This window comes from Rattus norvegicus, chromosome 20 (genome assembly GCF_021556685.1).
Source record: "Rattus norvegicus strain SHRSP/BbbUtx chromosome 20, alternate assembly SHRSP_T2T, whole genome shotgun sequence".
In the NCBI taxonomy this organism is placed as follows: Eukaryota; Metazoa; Chordata; class Mammalia; order Rodentia; family Muridae; genus Rattus; species Rattus norvegicus.
In genome coordinates this window covers 50,343,316-50,362,658 of record NC_141553.1, presented here as the reverse complement: position 1 = coordinate 50,362,658, position 19,343 = coordinate 50,343,316, and the positions used below count along the sequence as shown (strand labels likewise).

General features: G+C 50.4%; 1 protein-coding gene across 16 annotated transcripts; it reads left to right on the top strand.

Moving 5' to 3' along the window:
• The first annotated feature begins 1,911 nt into the window (after window positions 1-1,911).
• On the top strand, window positions 1,912-18,085 carry Mtres1 (mitochondrial transcription rescue factor 1). Of its 16 annotated transcripts, none has more exons than XM_087598306.1 (8): window positions 1,969-2,666; window positions 6,193-6,264; window positions 7,649-7,814; window positions 8,796-8,853; window positions 10,346-10,827; window positions 13,025-13,097; window positions 13,609-13,659; window positions 17,596-18,085. In XM_087598306.1, exons 5-7 carry the CDS (start codon window positions 10,358-10,360, stop codon window positions 13,612-13,614), a joined length of 549 nt encoding a protein of 182 aa, XP_087454432.1. In that variant the 5' UTR covers window positions 1,969-2,666; window positions 6,193-6,264; window positions 7,649-7,814; window positions 8,796-8,853; window positions 10,346-10,357; the 3' UTR covers window positions 13,615-13,659; window positions 17,596-18,085.
• Window positions 18,086-19,343: the final 1,258 nt, after the last annotated feature.

The following is a 19,343-nucleotide window of genomic DNA, read 5'->3' as shown; positions in this document are numbered from 1 at the left end:
CAGTACTTTTTTTTTTTTTTTTTTTGGTTCTTTTTTTCGGAGCTGGGGACCGAACCCAGGGCCTTGCGCTTCCTAAGCAATCGCTCTACCACTGAGCTAAATCCCCAACCCGTAACCAGTACTTTTAATCACTAAGCCATCTCTCCCGGCCCTCGCTATGTCATCTTAAAAAAGATTTCACCATGTGAGCTGGCTCAGTGGGTAAAGGCATTTGCTACCAGACCTGACAACCCAAGTTTGATCCCTGGGGCTCACATAGTGGAGAGAACGGACTCCTGCAAGCTGTCCTCTGACCAACACACAGAGAAAATATTTTTGTTTGTTTTGTTTTTTGTTTTTTATTTCTCTGTATAAGGAGCCCTAGTTGTCCTAGACTTCCTTTTAGATCAGGCTGGTCTCAAACTCACAGAAATCTGCCTGCCTCTGCCTTCTGAGTGCAGGGATTGAAGGTGTGGGCCACCATACCCTGCAATCTTTTTAATTTTTTTTTTTTTTAATTTCTCCCAAGGGGTGGTGAACTGGTGCAGAGGGTAAAGGCTTTTGCTGCCAAGACTAAGGACCTGAGCTCCCCAGGTCCAACATGATGGCAGGCGTTGACCTACAAGTAAATGCAACTGTGTATCCTTCCCAATCTCACAATGGCAACAGTGTAAATGTATCATTTCAGCACTTGAAACAATCTGCAATTGAGCTTTCCTCTTACACAAGCACAACCGAGAAGCTCGCATTCAGACTTGGAAGGAAAAGTCCGAAAAATAAGAAAATAAGCAAGGCGATTTCTCGTTTAATAGAGCTATATCCCCCCGCAAACATTCCGGTAAGCATATCTAAACCTGGAGCTGGAGAGTTGGCTCAGGGGGGAAGGGCAGCAGCTGATCTTCCGGATGAGCCAGATTCCATTCCCAGCACCCACGTGGTGGCCTAGCAACCACCTGAAACTCCAGTCCCAGGGGATCCAATACCCTCTTCTGGCCTCGCTGGGCATACAAGCACATGGTACGTGCAGGCAAAACCACTCATACACATTAAATTAATTACATAAAAAAATTTTTTTGTGTGTGAAACTGACTGTCCTCTAGTGTCTGGGCTATATTCCATTTGACTTCCAAGGTTTGTTTCCACTGTCCCTACTGGTCACACTAAACCGTGTTTTCCTAGACACTTGACCTTGTCCAATCATCTGCACGACAAGAAAACTGAACAAAAAGGTGTGACTTAGTTGATTCTTTCCGGGGAGGGGGAGGAGGAGGGGTCAGAGGTTAATTTCTTGAGACTGGGTTTCACAGTTACCCAAGCTGGTCTCAAACTTGCTATGTAGCCAAGACATCTAGTGGCTTGATCTTCCCGTCTCCACTCCCCCAGTGACGGGATCACGCCCAGTATGAGGTATTTTATTCAGCCTGGTCTAGAACTTTCTAGTTATGTACCCAAAGAAAACCTTGAACCCCCTTCTTCCAGCCTCCATCTCTCAAGTGTTGGGTTTAAAGGGGTACGCCTACACACTGGGTTGGAACTAAATTCTGCTATACCAAATTCTGTGATGTTAGACAGTTTTCTGGAGACAACATCTATAACTCACAAAGACGTCCAAGGCTTTGGCTGTTCGAAAGAACTTTTGCTTTCAAACCAATTTCTTCTGGAACTGACTACCAAGCTCAGCAGCCCTGGGATGGGCCTCCCACGGTCCTTCTCCCCACCCCCACCCCCTACCCCCCACCCCCCACCCCCCACCCCCCGCCCCCCACCCCCCACCCCCGACCCCCTAGCCACCACCCTCACCCCACTTCCCCCCACACTCCAGCTCCGACCTCGACAGTGTGGTCATCCAAGGCGCCGCGTCCAGCAGGGGTCGCTGTGACGGAGCCACCGTACTCGGATACGCCTCGGGGTCCACTCTTTCTGCGTGGGCTTGGCCGGAAGGGGCGGGGCAGGCTCGGAGGTGGCACCCGCCTGCGGTCGGCGCGGTCCGGGGAGGGACCAGCGGACTGCGCAGGTGAGTGCGCCCCTACTGGCCCGCCCGCTCAGCCCCTCGCCGGGCGATTCGCCCTCCACCGGCTACTGCCCTGCAGCGCTCTGGCCAAGTCGGCGAGCGCGTCCGGTTCCGCAGAGTCGGGCTTGCCTCGGGTTGCCCCTCGAACCCCGGGACCGAGGGGATTGAGCTGGCCCACGCTATGCGTCCCAGGGCTTGGGTGCAGCTAGCTGCCTGCAGACACACAGATTCGGGGCTGGGCGGTGTGGAGTGTCCAGTTTCTTTTGACCTTGGGGGAGCGACCTAAGGAGGTTCGGGATGGGAAGGTTCCAGGGGAACCCGATCTTTATTAGAAGTCCGCCTCCGACGTCCGCAGAAGGGAAGGGTTTCGTAGCTGTAGACCTAACCAACTGGAGGCCAGGCCCCGGTCTTACTTAACGAGCGGTTACACGGCTGAGGAACGTGCATCCACTCTCAGCATAGTGCAGGTCAAGGGCAGTTGTGCCTTTGTGTCCTAAATACTGCCCTTCTGGCAGCCTTAGCCTTCATTAACAGAGTCTATAGCTTTATACAAATCTCACCCGAAACGAACCTCACGCGCTTTCTTTCCTAGCAAACTCTAGTGCAAACTGCCGCCAGCGAGATTTTGTAATATGGACCCTGTCTCTCATGCTGCCCAAGTCACCTCCAGACTTAGGTATATAAGACTTTCGGAGTCCAGATACTAAGTTCTTTGCTGAGCTCATCCGCTCATGTTATTCTACAAGCTCTTTAAAAAAAAAAAAAAAAAAAAAAAAAAAGACGGCCCGGTCGTGGCTAGCATCTTACTCACTTTTATAGTGGAGGATGTCCTTGAACACCTGAGCTCCTGTCTTTTTCCCAGATGCTTAAATTATAGGCTAGCAACAACGTTCCCAGCTTCTACAAGTTTCTAATTTAATGACCAGGCACTATTTCTGTGCATGAGAGATATAAAACAGGGACGAAGAACTCAAGTCTTGTGGACTGTATGCACGTGCAGACAACATCTGGAAAATTAAGCAGCAGCCTGTGATTAACTCTGGAGGTGGTGTACATGTGGTAAAGGGGACTGGTTGGCCAGGTGGAGTAGAGTTGGAATGGGTAGGCCCCGCCGAGGGCGTGTTTGAGTCTAGCCTTGAAGGTGACTTCCCTTGCAGATACCTAGGTGAGAGTGTCCTAGGCCTGTCTGGAACAAAGGTCCCTGGTTTGGTCAGAGTGTGTCCCCCAGGTTTCATGTGTTGGCAATTTGGTGCAGTGCCTCTAGGAAGGGCAGGGTCGTGAAGAAGGAACAAGTGGCTTTTAAGGGAGTGAGTGGCTTTTTTATGAAAACAAGTCATCTGTCCTTATCTTCTATCTGATGATGCAGCAAGAAAGTCCTTTCATCAGCTGTCAGCTTCTAAAGCGTGGAGAAGCAGGGAGAAGGGGGTTAGATGCAGTTGATTGAACTCCCAGACTCTAGAGGCATGAGGTAAATACACCTCTGTCCTTTATATATCACCCCAGCTCTAATTCAGTCATGGCCACAGAAGGAAGGCACACTAAGAATGGTCCCTTGTGTATGGGGACCTTGAAGACCAGTGTCAGTGTGGCAGGGTCTGAAGCTGACCGAGTAAGACAGACATTTTGTCATTGTCCAGGTTTTGTTTTAGTTTGGATTTTATATGAGGGGTGTGGTATAAATGTCTCATTTAGGGCTGAGCAGATAACAGGCACTTAAGCCCTGGTGCATGACTCAAGTTTATAACTTAACTGATGCCCACTACGGAAAGAAGCTGTTCTGACTAGTTTCTGGGTGTATATGTAAGTTTGTGGAAGGTACTTTGAGACCATATTTGTGTAACAAAACAACAGGGTCGTCCCCCCCCACCTCCAGCACCTTCCCAGGCATGGGCCGTTGGACCAGGTTTACAGTAAAACCTTTCTTAATTCTTCTACTCTTGAAGCAGGCTCTCATTAAGTTACCCAGGCCGGCTGTGGCCACATTCTGAGGTCAAAGCAGCCGTTGAACTTCCTATCATCCCGCCCTACCAGGCCCAGAAATGTTCTTTTCCTCTGAGTGCTTTGGAGAAGCTGGTTTAATAGCCTTGCCTGGTAGTTCATGCCGGCATGAACTCTTACCATGCCAAGTCTGAAGTCCTTTTCACTCCCTGAAGCCCATGCCATAAAGCCAGATGTGTGGTGTGAGTACTTAACTCTAGAACTCTGTTGCCAAGATGAGAGACGGAGACGAGAATTAGCCTAGAGTATACAGTGTGGTGGAAATGACAGACCTTGGCTCAAGAGTCCTGACTCCTGAAAGATGCCCTCTGCCCTCCACACGCAATGCTGCGGTGTGCCTGCACCCTGACTTATACACACCATATATACACACAGCAGTCGTTGACATGAATAAAGGAACTGTCCAGGAGTGGACACCTGTAGCCTCCAGTCACTAACACTTGGGATGCAGGATTTGGGCTACCGGAGACCCTGTCTCAAAGCAAGGCGGTGGAAAGTCATGAGGAGCGGGACACGGTGTGACCTGCTTGTAAGCCAGCTTGTGGGAGCCCCAGGGAGGAGGGCTATGAGCTCAAGGACAACAAGGCTATATAACGAGACCTTATGTTGAAAAAGAAAGAAAAACCACTAGCTTCTGTTTGGAACATCACCAGACAGACGTTCCATTAACAGATGAAGACTCCAGGGGCAGCAGTTCTGACATCCAGAGTTTGGTTCTGGGGACGGTCATGTCAGACACTTAATTGGACATTGTGTCTGGAGGCCTGAGTCCAGACAACCCCACAGCTATGGTTTATTACAGTGTGGGTTTATGAAGCAAAGTGAGGAAAAGGGAGAGCCATGGGCAAAGCGAAGGAAACCAGGCCTGGTGTCATATATAAGTCCGCCTCGGCGTCATGCAGGAAGCGTGTCATTCCTCCACAGCTTACAGCGGGCATCCAGGAGAAAAGCCAGGTATCCAGTGTAAATCAGAGCACAGTTTCAGGATAGCGAGTCTAGCAAGTCACCTCTGAGTTTGGAGAATGTGGGGAGCTCTGCTGAAGCCCAGTTTTGCAGACACTAGTGAGCACAGGCCTGGCAGAAGGCCTTTGTGCAAACAGCAGACCTGGGTCCTCTGAGCTAACTCTGCTCAAGTGTGCTAGTCTAGTAATCCCGTGAGCCCAGTACTAGAGGCTGAAGCAGGAGGATCAAAAGTTCAAGGGTAGCCTTTGCTACAGGGTGAGTTTAAAGCACCTAGAATAAATGAAACCTTTACCTTAAAAAGGAGTCGTGGGGTGGTGAAGACAAAGGACTTATTGGTGCTACCAGGAGGCCAGACCAAAGGAAAAGGAATCGTGTGTGTGTGTGTGTGTGTGTGTGTGTGTGTGTGTGTGTGAGAGAGAGAGAGAGAGAGAGAGAGAGAGAGAGAGAGAGAGAGAGAAGCTAGGTGAGGTCGTCAGGCTTCTATCACTCCATCACTGTCTCCCTCATTGTCTTGAGCCTGGTCTCACTGAACCTGAAGCTCACCACCGTCACTAGGCTGGGTGGCTGGCTGGTTAGTGAGCTCTCCCAACATCTGCTTCCCAAAGCTTGCATCGTAGGCATGCACAGCGGTGCCCGGCCTATCACATGGGAGGGGGACTCAGACTTGTGTTCTTGTTTGCAGAGCAAGTGTGTTAGTTAGCACTGAGCCATCCTCCCGGCCCTGGTTTGTTTTGTGTACTGCTTAAGGTGAGCTCTCCTACATGTGCCTCTCTAGCTGACCTGGAGCTTGCTGTGAGACCCCTGGCCTTAGACACAGTGCTCGTGTCTAAGAGCTGAGATTGCTGCCCTGTGCCTTCCTCCTCCTCAGTTGGGCTTTTTAGTTTGATTTAGACCATTTGTTTGTTTTGTTTTTGGATCCCAGACTGACCTTGAACTCCTGAGCCTTTATTCTCAAAGTGCTGAAATGCATACGTGTTCCACCTCAACCAGCATCCTGTTTCTTCAAATGGGGTGTAACTACCCAACATTCACTGCTCTGATTTAAGAGGAGCTCGAGAACCTGGTCGGTCACATTTCAGATACCCCACTCCCTACCCAGGGCTCTCCCAGCCATTTCTGAACTCTAGGTTCCTCCTCTGGGACCTGTTCTCTGCTAGCATCTACAAATGGTCATCACCTCTAGCAAAAACCAGACTAATGCCTTCCCTGACTTTTCTGATCTTTATACATTTTCTGTCTAGGCTTCATTGTTTGGGATGTTTGCCTGCTGAGAGGTGGAGATGATGAGGAGAGGGAGGGAGTGGCTAATAAAGGTAACATTTGGCTTAGTACTTTGAAACATTTGTTACACACACACACACACACACACGCACACACACACACACGCGCGCACACACACACACACGCACACACACACACACACACACACAGAGGAACATGATTTAAGTTGGTATCTTCAGCTAGGTTTCCTAGTATAGATAAATAAACATGTTTCTGTCTGTGGGGCTGGAGAGATGGCTCAATGGATAAGAGCACTGGCTGCTCTTCCAGAGGACCTGGGTTCAATTCCCAGCAACCACATGGTGGTTCACAGCAATTCCAAGAACAACCACTTGTGGGCTCTATGGGCGCTTCACATACACCAGGCACAGATGCACGTGCAGGCAGCACCCACAGGAGCAAAATCAAAGTGAACAAATCCTTAAAAATGCGGCCAGTGATGGGTACAGAAAGAGACACATCCAGATATCCCTGGGAGGAGAGAGCAGCGTGCTGTGGGGCAGGGGTGTTTAACGTTTATTCCTTTATGTACGCTCGAGAGTGTAGAGGTCAGAGGACAGTTTGCAGGGGTCACTTCTCTCCTTCCACCACGTCTGGGGATTGAACTCTGGCTGTCATACTGGGTGGGTGACAGTACCCTTAACTGTTGGGCCATCTCACCTGGCCCCAAACCAGGACCTGTGATGGAGACCGACCACCAAGACTGTCCTCTCTCCCCGACCACCAAGACTGTCCTCTCCCCGACCACCAAGACTGTCCTCTCTCCCCGACCACCAAGACTGTCCTCTCCCCGACCACCAAGACTGTCCTCTCTCCCCGACCACCAAGACTGTCCTCTCCCCGACCACCAAGACTGTCCTCTCTCCCCGACCACCAAGACTGTCCTCTCCCCGACCACCAAGACTGTCCTCTCCCCGACCACCAAGACTGTCCTCTCCCCCCGACCACCAAGACTGTCCTCTCCCCGACCATCAAGACTGTCCTCTCCCCGACCACCAAGACTGTCCTCTCCCCGACCACCAAGACTGTCCTCTCCCCGACCACCAAGACTGTCCTCTCCCCGACCACCAAGACTGTCCTCTCCCCGACCACCAAGACTGTCCTCTCCCCCCGACCACCAAGACTGTCCTCTCTCCCCGACCACCAAGACTGTCCTCTCCCCGACCACCAAGACTGTCCTCTCCCCGACCACCAAGACTGTCCTCTCTCCCCGACCACCAAGACTGTCCTCTCTCCCTGGCTCAGGTGCTACTGGGGATTTCTCCTCAGGTGAAGCGGCAGGTCCTCCCACTCCTGTGCCGTTCAGGATTTCTACAAAATTAACACTTTTTTTGGGGGGGGGTAGGTCTCTATTAAATGGGAATACACTGAACTATCATTTCTTGCCAGACATGGCGCCTGTGTCTGTAATTTCAGCACTTTGAAGCTGAAGCAGAAGGATCCCTCATCATCTGAGACAAGTCTGCTCGATGTAGTGAGTTCCAGACCAGCCTGGACTTCAGTATGAGACCCTGTCTCAAAATCCAAAACAAGAGGCTAGGAATGGATGCTCCAGTGGTTAAGAACACTTGTTGATGGACAGGTGCAGTAGCCCATGCCTTTAATCCTAGCACTTGAGAGGCAGAGGCAGCCAGGTGATTCTGTGAGTTCAAGGCCAGCCTAGCCTACAAAATGAGTTCTGGGATAGCCAGAGCTACACAGAGAAACCCTGTCTCAAAAAGCCAAAACAACAAAAAGGGCACTTGATGCTCTTACAGAGTCTTGGTTCAAGTCCCGGCACCCAGAGGATAGTTTAGTCATCTTGGTTCTAATTTTACACCTTCCTGACTGCCACAGGTGCCAGGCGTGCAGTTGGTGTACAGACATTCATGCAGCCAAAACAGATGTGTAAATAAAGTATATATATATACTTTTTTAAATTTTTTTTATTTTTACCTTTTTCTCTATTTTTCTTTTACTAATGGGGCTAGAGTTGGCTCAGTGGTTAGGAACACTTTCTGATCTTGTGGAGGACCAGGGTTGGGTCTCCAGCATGCACATGATAGCTCACAGCCATCTGTAACTGCAGTTCCAGGGGATCCAGCATCCCCTTCTGACTCCTGAGGGCACCAGGCATACGTACACATGGGACACATACATATATGCAGGCAAAACACTCATGCACAGAAAGTCAATAAAGCTGGAAAAAGAAAATGTCAGAAAAGAAAACCCAGATTTGCTTAGCCATTCCTTTGACAGTACATTTAAAACAAAAACACAAAACCCACGAACCCTGAAGTTCTTGTCATCCAGGAATTATTTGGGGCTCCAAGGATGGCGGAATGAGCAGGGCCTGTGCTTATTTTGCCCTCTAAAGCTTACCCAAGAGTTAGACGCAGCGGTCGCCTGTGTGTTGTCTGTGCGCCACACAGACATTGTTTCAGCCTCGTAATTGGTGGGAATTAGGAAGGAAAATCTTGAGGCGCATTATCAAGGAAATAAAGGAAGTGGGTCTCAGACCGTCGAGTTTGTCAAGGTTTATATATGTATGTATTTAAGCTTATGAAATCCTTTCTCTCATTAGCAAAGCATGGTCTTGATGTGGTCCCACATGCCTTTCATCTCAGCCTCAAGAGACAGAGGTAGGTGGATCTCTGAATCCAAGGCCAGCTCGGCCTATGGAGTGAGTTCAAGGACAGCCAGGGCTAAGTAGTGAGGTCCTGTCTCGGATGGGTGGATGGATGGATGGATGGATGGATGGATGGATGGATGGATGAGTGGGTGGATGGATGGATGGATGAGTGGGTGGATGGATGGATGGGTGGGTGGGTGGATGGATGAGTGGGTGGATGGATGGATAGATGGGTGGATGGATGGATGGATGAGTGGGTGGATGGATGGATGGATGGATAGATGGATGAGTGGGTGGGTGGATGGATGGGTGGATGGATGGATGGATGGATGGATGGATGGATGGGTGGGTGGGTGGATGGATGGATGGATGGGTGGATGGATAGATGGGTGGGTGGATGGATGGGTGGGTGGATGGATGGATGGATGGATGGGTGGGTGGGTAGATAGATGGATGGATGGATAGATGGATGGGTAGATGGATGGATGGGTGGATGAGTGGGTAGGTGGATGGATGGATGGATGGATGGATAGATGGATGGATGTTTGGATGGATGGATGTTTGGATGGATGGATGGATGGATGGATGGATGGATGAGTGGGTAGGTAGATGGATGGATGAGTGGGTGGGTGGATAGATGGGAAGGAGAGAGAGGAAGAGCGAGCGAACCACTTACATTTTGATTATTCTGGAAGGCCTGCCACCATTGTGGTAAGATGGTTTCTGTTGCATTTGTAGTAACTAGGATTTGATAGCTCTCTGGGGTATCCAGGATGACTGCCTAGTTTGTGGGCTACAGCCCCCTCCCCCCACCCTTGCAGAGTTCTACCAAATAGGAAGGAGATGCGGAACGTGGACATGTGGAGCTTTCCGTTCTCCTCATTCCTTGCTAGCTCTGACTTGCCAGGATCTAGGTTGAAATAAGGTTGGGAGATTCACTGTGGGTTTAATGAACTCCTTTGTTTGTTTGTTTGTTTGTTTGTGTTCTTGTTTTTCCAGGCAGGATTCTCTGTATAGCCCTGGCTGGCCTGAACTCAGAGATCCTCCTGCCTCTGCATCCTGAGTGCTGGGATGAAAGGTGTGCATCACCACGTCCAGCCCTTTTTCTTTTTTTAAACAAACCATCAATAACTACTGTTAATATTTTTCAGTTGTAGTCAATACCCAGAGCTATTTGAGGAAGAAGAACCAAGGCAGTGTTTCCCATAGTTTTTGTGCCTCACTGGACCCCTGAGACAGTCCTGCAAGCAAGCAGGTTGATTACAACTAGAGAGCTCCCCATGGTGCGCTTGGCTCTCAGCCTGGTGCACTGGCCCAGCCTCGCATGGGCGGCGGGAATGCGGTGCTAGCTATGCAGAGCCTGTGGCTTGCTCATGCCTGTGTGCTAAGCACAGCTCTGCGGCACCACCTGTGACAATGCTCAACTGTTCTCCACACACCTGTGACAATGCTCAACTGTTCTCCACACACCTGTGACAATGCTCAACTGTTCTCCGTTGCAGGTCCCAAGCAGCATGGCTGTGCCTGGTGTCAGACTGCTCACGGGTGCTGTAAGAAAGCCAGATGCCTGGACCAGACTCTGGGGTGTGATTCAAGGGACCTCTTCACACAAACCTTGTGCTTCGTGGAACCGATACTTATATTTTTCTAGCACCAAGTTAAACACATCAAATTACAAAGCACTTTTCAGTAACATTTTCTCTCTGCGACTCCCAGAGCTCCTAGTATCTCCAGAGTGTATTCTTCCATTTTCTGTACGACTCAAAAGCAATATAAACTCCAAAAAGTCTTCTAAAAAGACTGTGCAGAAAGATGCGGATGAAGAGGACTCCGATGAGGAGACCAGTCACCTGGAGAGGAGCGAGCAGGGGGAGGAGCTTGAGGAGGAGCCGGGTGTGGTCAAGGACTACAAAGACCTGGAGAAGGTGGTGCCGTCTTTCCGGTACGACGTCATCCTGAAGACAGGCCTTGATATTGGGAGAAAGTGAGTATGACACGTGTGTCACCGTGAACCACCCGTCTGCCTAGTGCGGGGCCATGTACCAGTCTGTCATGGCGAGTAATAACGGAACATGTGAAAGGACTTTACAGGTGACCTATTCCAATCAGGTCACTTTACTGATGACAAAACTGCATTTCACACACACAACTGGTGTGCTGTGAGCCATTGATTATATGACAGATTTCTCTTTTCTTCTCCACGGTGCTGGGGCTCAAACCCAGGGTCTTGCACATGGCAGGCGAGCGTTTTTCCACTGAACCCAGCCTCTATCCCTAGCAATGACCCCTTAATAGAAAGGATACATAGCTACAGAGACACCGGGATTTCCCATATACTGCAGCTTGAGAAAGCACATCCCAGCATCAACAGGGGGGATAGGGGGTGATGGTCAGAACGCAGGTTCTGGGCTAGCATGTTAGCTCAGTGGGCAGGAGTACCACTGTGGAGGCTGACAACCGAGTTCTACCGCTGGGATCCACACAGAGTATAAGGAAAGAACTGACTCATACAGTTGCCCATAGACAGGCGTGCCGTGACAGACATGGACCCACAGTCAGTCAGTCGTACACACACATACATACACACACGCACACACACACTCTAAACCTGAATGCAGTTTCTGGGCCGCTGAGGTGACTCAGTGGGAAAGGCGCTCACATATAGACAGGCCGACCTGACTCTGGTTCCTGATCCCAGAAAGGAGCAGGAGAGAGCTGCTTGCTGGGGTTGTCCTCTGGCCTGCACAGGCTCACTATGGCATTCTCACAGATGCACACAAAAGAGTGCAGGCTTGACCTAAGGCACTGAGTGTGCCTGCAGTCTGAAAATCCGAGAGGCGAGGTCAGGAGACTGAGTTCAAAGCCAACCTAAACTGCGTATTGAGAGGCCGTCTCAAGAGACAAAAGCGGGCTCTCGGGCCAGACTACTAGTATTTCAGACTACTAGTAAGCAACCTGTGCATGTTACTGAAATGTCCCTGCTGTGAAATAGGACTGAGAGAAGCTACTTTAGACGGTAATGGCCAGGTTCCTTTTTAATGCATTAAACATCCGTGTGTGACAGCAGGATGTGCATAACCTATCGCGCGGACTCCCTATCTCGTGGACTCCGAAGACAGCTTGTGGAGTTGGTTCTGTCCTTGCAGCTTTATGGGCTCCACCTTCGAACCCCCTTTTTCCCTTTTAAAGCTATGGCCACTCTACAGCCCATGCTGTTAGTTCCTAAGGGCCTCACACTCACTGAAATCCTCCTGCCTCAGCCTTCCAAGTGCTGGGGTTGCAGATACAAGCTGTAGAATTAAGGTCTATGTAGAGCCCTGTACCTAGGCCTAGCGTGTGGTAGGCTCTTAGGCTGTTACAAACACTGTGTCACATGCAGCACATGGGTGGAGGGGTGGGTGTCGAGGTTCCTTTAGTGCATCATTCTCTCTGCTGGGTGCTGGCTTCTAGTGGTGACCCAGCCGCTTGTCCCCTCTTTGTTCTCTGTCACTAGTGGGGTATATGTGAGGTAAGAGCAAATTCAAGACTTCTTTGTGTAATTTGCGACTTTTTGTGGCGTCATTAATTGTAGCTTACTGTTTACGTCCACAGAACATAAAAGACTGCGGGCTCCACTCGGAGCATCCTGGTCAGTGCTGGGCTACCTAACATCTGGCCAACCCCTCTAGGGCCTGAGCTCTGGCTGCTGCCTTTAGTAAGCTGAGCCAGACGTCAGTCATCTGGAGTCAGGTCACCAGAAGGAAGGGCCGTGTGTATCATCTTCCTCTGGTCACCAGGGGCTTAAAGTCAAAGGTGAATGGCTGTCAGATTGGAGTTACCCGACCCCAGTGCACACGGGCAGGTCCGTGTGTGGTGCAATGCAGGCGGCTGCGGGGCAGGAGGCACCCACTCATTCTGACCACTGTGACTCACTGAGCTCCTGCCATGCAGTTCTTCTAAAACCACCGTAAAGCCCCACGCAGCACCTGCCCGGAGAGCAGCAAGCCTTTCCGGGATCAGGAGTACCCTTTGGTCCCCCGTTCAGATGCTGTAAGTGACAGCCACTTTCCCTTTTGTGCCTCAACTTTCCCTCAAGTTCAGGGTGTTGTGGGGACTCACCAAGTAGACACTGACAACGGCCGTTTTTCTCAAGGCTGTGATTGTTGAGTGCATTTCAATTTTAAGTTTTTTCTCCTTAATAGCAAAGTAGAAGACGCGTTCTACAAAGGTGAACTCAGACTGAACGGGGAAAAACTGTGGAAGAAAAGCAGAACGGTGAGCATTCCAGCGCCATGACGGCCCCATGACCCTGTCTAGCTCTGCTAGTCGGTGCTGTCCCCAACTCCCCCTTGGGCCCTAGTGTCTTCCCTCTCCAAGGTCCTCTGAGGTCCTGATCCTCTGGTGGGAACCAACTACAGACCAGTGTCCACCCTCAGGGCTGCAGCTTTGTAACAACAGTGTCTCTGTCTGTGCATCTCCCCCCCCCCCTCTCACACACACACACACACACACACACACACACACACACACACACACACACACGCGAAGGCAGAGTCAGGAAGACTGCCACAGATTGAGCCAGCCAAGTCTGCACAGCTCATCTAGTTGCAGGCCAGCCAAGAGCACATCACAACAAAACAAAACACTGTCTGCATATTTTAATGTCTGCTCCATATATTTTAAATTAAATATTACTCCTGTTTATCTTATAATAGATTATTATGGGATATATTGTTTTCAAATGCATTTTATTCTGTGTGTTTGAGTGTCCTGCTTACGTGCACAGGCATAAGCCGTTCCTGTGGAAGTCAGAAGTCCCCTGGTGCTGGAGTTGCAGGTTGGTCATGAACCACACTGACTGCTGGGAACCAAGCCAGAGGCGTCCGCAATAGCTGCAGGGAGCTGGCACGACACTCTCACGACTAACTGCTCAGCCGCCTCCCCTCCCGTAGTAGTTTTCTTCATGCCTTTTATATTTTGAATTTTATTTTTTAAATTTAATTTATGTATATAAATGCCTACAGATATGTGCATAATTGTACCTGCTGCCCACAGAGGCCAGAGGAGGGTACCAAGTCTCCCAAGCTGAAATTGAGGATGGCTGTGAGTCACTGTGGGTGCTGGGAACCAAACCCAAGTCTGTGAGAGCATCACCCGCACGGAGCCGCTGAGCTGCGCTCCAGCTCTCCCCGTTAACTGTCTTCACGCTGTCTATTTTCCAGCTGTTAAAACATGGATTAGTCAGGAACGGGGAGTGTAGGGACAGGCATGTCACACATCGATGTGGGTGGAGGCTAGAGGACAATGTGAAAGAGTGGCTTCCTTCCCTCCATGTTGGTTTAAGGTACGGGAACTCAGGTCAGGCCTTCTGCCGGTGCTGAGCTGTCTCACCGTCCCTCTGAGATCCAGTTAATGAGTTTTCTGTGTTTGAGACAGAGCCTCACTGTGTAGATTAGGTTGGCCTGAACACAGAGAAATCTGCCGCCTTTGCCTCCTGGATGCTGGGATTAAAGGACGGTCTGCCATGTTTTTGACTATCAGATTATCACTTAACAACATACAAGGAAGATGTAAGACATCTTTAGTGGAGTTTGAGAGCAGGACTAGGGACACAGCTCATCTGGCAGGATGCCTGCAGAGCGTGTGAAAGAAGTCCTGGGTTCAGCAGGGCGGGAGGGTCAGAAATTCAAGGGTATTGCCGCCCCAGAGTGACTCCTAGGCCAGCCTGAGATACATGCCACCTGTCTGGGGCTAGAGCGTGACTTCAAACCTAAGGCCTTGCTTAGAAGCCTAACCTATTAGCGTTGAGGAGGCGGACGAGTTTGAAGGGTGGTTTTTTATCTTCCTTTCATGTTCTAGAGACCTGCTTGGGCAGGATCTGAGCCACTTTGAGGTGCCTTGGGGTGTGGACATTAAGTGTGTCATGTGGGCATCCGTGAACATTGAGACTCCTTGAGTGCTTGCCCCTGGAGGTCATGCAGTCCGTTGCTGCTGCTTGCATGGACAGAAAGAGGGAAGGCTGCCGCCATTCTTGTCTCAACTGTTAGTTGAGGCCAGGGAGCTCTGGTAACCTTGGGCTGGCGGGTGCAGGGTGACGCTGCAGCCATTGTTCAGTGAGTGGCACAAAAGCCCGGGCTCCAGATGGGCTCTGCAGCCTGCGCCATCGCTCCCTGGACTGTGGCTGGGCTGCCTTACCTCTGAACACCCTCCTGCCTGCAGCCTCATTTGCAAACTCCGTGAGCCTGTTTTTCTTCCCCTGCTTTGAGGTATTGTTAACCTCAGCCTAATTGCTCTGCTGCATCCTGCCGTGGGTGTTCTGTTGTCTCAGCCGCTTTCCAGACTTCTCCTGAGGGTCAGCAAAGGCAGAGGCCAGTATTAACACTCCGCTGCCTTGTTACTAGGAGGCCTGGTAGCCATAGAAACTGCAGCTAAGCGCAGATTTGAAATGTAGATATTTGAAACAGGCCCTAATCCCAGCCAGTCTTGCTTTGTGTCTGAGAGGACCAGGCCGTGGATGGACTAAATAAAGCATGCCTGCTTCCCCAGCCTGCTCCGCAGACCAGTGCCTGGCTCCAGGCCCTGAGGTCCAGCTTGTCGGTCCCCACCGGCCACCGAGCAAAGCTTTTGTGTATCCTGCAAACTAGGGGTCCGGAGTGCACAGTGCTGTTAGCCCTGTTTGACATGGCGGCTGCAGAAGCCAGAGCATGGCGCTCCCTCTCCGTCTCCAGCTCACCTCCCTGGAGTCAGATGGGCAGAGGAAACGCTGTTGGAGCCCTTCAGGGGAGAAATGCCGTTACGTGTCCTTTCCCTATTAGTGCATATTAATAATTCACGCTAGCATCCCGTTACAGCATTCCCGCACGTGTGTGCGCAGTGTGTCTGATGGTGTTCAGCTCTCCACTAACCTCTGAGCCCGCACCCGACTTCCTTCCTCTCCAGCTTTATACTCTTCTTCCTCTTCTTCCTCTCCCTCCTCCTCCTCCTCTCCCTCCTCCTCTTCTCCCTCCTCCTCCTCTTCTCCTTCCTCCTCCTCTCCTTCTTCCTCTTCCTCCTCCTCTCCTCCTTCCTCTTCCTCCTCCTCTCCTTCCTCCTTCTCCTCTCCCTCCTCCTTTTCTTCCTCTCCTCCCCCTCCTCTTCCTCTCCTCCTTCCTCCCCCTCCTCTTCCTCTTCTTCCTCTCTTCTTCTTCTTCCTCTCCTCCTTCCTCCTCCTCTCCTTCTCCTCCTTCTCTCCTTCCTCCTCCTCTCTTTCCTCCTCCTTTTTTTCCCTATAATATGAGCTCACTAAAAACTTGCAGCAATCCTCCTGCCTCAGCTGGGTTTATAGCCATGAGCAACCATACCCAGCCTAAGTAAACGTTTGGTTGCTGAGATGGCTCAGCAGACAGAGGTGTCTGCTGCCAAGCCTGACACTGCCATTCCACCCCGGCCCCCATGCAGTGGAAGGAGAGGACCAGCTCCACAGTTCAATTTCAACTTCCACACATGTGCCCCACACCCCAAAATAAATGGTTTCAAAATTTTTAAGTTAGGGGTTCAAGAGGTGGCTCAGCAACTAAAAATGCTGGCTGCTCTCGCAGAGGACTCAGGTTGGATTCCCAGCACCACACGGTGGCTCACAACTGCCTGTAATCCCAATTCCAAGAGATCTGTTCATTCTCTGACTTCCTAGGGAGCCGGGCATGCACATGGTTCCTAGACATGCATGCAGGCAAAATTCCACACATGAAATAAATCTGAAACTCGTAACTGAGTTTGAATGAAATATGCCAGTTTCTGGGCTGTGCGTTTGTTTATGGGAGGGGAGGCTTGGTCTCTTGTTTTGTTGTACATATTTTAAAATCTTTAAATAATGTATTTTATGTGAACCGGTGTTTGCCCACATGTATGTCTGCACCATGGGCATGCTTTGGTGCCCGGGAGGCCAGATGAGGGTGTCATGTCCCCTAGAAGTGCAGTTACAGGCAACAAGAGCAGGGATCACTGTTAAGCAATCCCCAGTCCCTTCAGCAGTCAGCGGCCCACATGAGTCACTTTAGGTCAGTGGAAGCAGTTGGGGGGCAGAGCCATCCTCTTTCTGTTAGGTTGTGGCAGAAACAGCAGCATGTGGCCAGGCTGTTTGGCCCCTCTTGAGTTCCTGGCCAGATCCCCTGATGAGCTATTTGGACCAGCTATTTCCCATGCACCCAACATGGACTAAGTCCTTGCAGCTGGGCCCTGGAGATGACACGGCACTCCAGGGTGACAGGCGTTAGCCGCAAGTCCTCTGGTAAGTTAGTTTGGCCTCAGCCCCTGGAGCCAGCTCTTCCTCTTGTGTGCTGTTCACCTTTGTGGTCTAAAGCTCGTCTCTCTGACGGGGCAGCCAACACTGAAGTTGTGATTCTACTTTAAATTCTCTGCAGCCAGCCATGGGGACTGATGTCTATGAAACTGTCCCACTCCATTTTAGGGCATCCTGGCTAAAAAAATCAGTGCTTGTTTTCTTTCCTGGTGCGTCCAGTGCTTTCTTTTACACTCTCTTGCTAAGGTTATGCCCCACTTTTCAGTGATTTACCAGTGTTGCCCAGACAGACAGGTCCGTCCCAGGACTCCTTCAGTTACCTGACTGAGAACCTTCCCAGCCTAGACCATCTGCAGGCCAGTCATGGACGTCAGAAGGAAGCGACTGTGCTTGAGCTCCCTCCTGTATGCCTACCCCGCCACGCAGTTCAGACTAGAGAGACAGCAAGCCTAGGTTCCCCAGAGTGGACTAAAGGTTGTTTCCTTGTGTTCTCAGGTGAAGGTGGGAGATACTTTGGATCTCCTCATGGGAGAGAACAAAGAGACAGGAACAGAGGTGGTGATGCGGATTCTCCTGAAAACCGTCTACGAAGAGAAGACTGAGAACGACAAGTACCGTGTGGTGCTGCGTCGGTGGAAGAGCTTAAAGGTGCCTAAAAAGACTGCGTCTAAATAAACATCGCTTCTTCCCACGGGCCGCCCTAACGTCGGGGACGGGCAGCATAAAAAGAGGACGTTTTTACTAAAATAAAGTTCTCCTGTCGTTTGTGGGGTCACTGGAGCACTCTGTGGAAGCTGGGATCTGTGGGGGTCCCTCTTGGGCTGGCCTGTGCTCCCTTAGACCTGGCACCCTGAGAGCCCTCTTGTTCTGTGCAGAGACGGATTCTGGAGGCGCCCAGGCCAGAGAGGACATTACAGCTTGCCTACCACTTCCCACATTAACTACCTCAGGAGTCACTGTAAAATAAATTGGCCTTGTTTCTTTGTGGGTTTTGTTTTATTGTTGGTATTTGTTTTGTTTTGTTGTTTGTTAGTGTGTCTTAGGGTTTTATTGCTGTGAAGAGACACCATGACCATGGCAACTCTTATAAAGGGAAGCATTTAATTGGGGCTGGCTCACAGTTTCAGAGGTTTAGTCCATTATTATGGCGGGAAACATGGAGGCACACAGGCAGACATGATGCTGAAGGAGCTGAAGTTCTGCATCTTGGTCTGAAGGCAGCAGACAGAGACTTTGTGAACCACACTGGGCATAACTTGAGCACGTGAGATCTCAAGTCTCCCCCACAGTGACACACTTCCAACTCGGCCACACCTAATAGTGCTACTCCCTGTGGCCAAGCATTCAAACATAGGAGTCTGTCTATTGTGGCTACACCTATTCAAACAGACACACAGGGTCTCCCTGTGTACCCCTGACCAGCCTCAAAACCACCAAGATCCACCTGCCTCTGCCTCCTGAGTACTAGAGAAAGACAGGTTCCACCACAACGGTTACATTTGTTCGAGATGAAGTCTCTGATAGGCTGGTCTCAGGCTGATCCTCTTACCTGTAACTCTCAAGAGTGAGGATGATAGAGCAGACGTGTAACACCGTACCTGGCTCCTTAGTGTTCATTTGAATATTTCCCCAGTATAGGGACTACGTTTCAGGCATCTCATGGCCAAAGCCAGCAGAGTCAAGATCGCCCTTCAGGTCATGACAAGATAAGCTCTAGCTTTTACCAGCCGTCTTGGTGAACACTAACTAGTGTTGGTTCTCTTTGGTTTAGTCCAGAAGGAGTAAAATTGTCCCCCTAGTTCCAACTGGGCTACTTAGAATCCATTTGGAAGGCTTTCTTTTAGAGCTGCTAGATAAATCAAGAGAGCCAGAGAGGCTGGCTTAATGGCCTTCAAGCTAAGAATGGCTTTGACATTTTATGTTCAGAGCTCAGGCTGCTCTTTTGAAGGACACAGATTCAATTCCTATCACCCCCATGGTGGCTCATCACTAACTCCAGTCCCGCCTAAGGGATTCGATGTCCTCTTCCAGCCTCTGTGGGTACCAGACATGTATGTGGTTTGCAGACATACATGCAGATAAAGCACCCATATATATAAAATGAAATTTTGTAACGTTCTCCTATTGGTCTGCATTGTGTTTGTACACATATGTATATCTATATACACACATGTAAGACCAGTGACCCACAAAGCATACACTGCTTACTATCTGACCCTTTACTGAAAATGCTTAACTCCTGG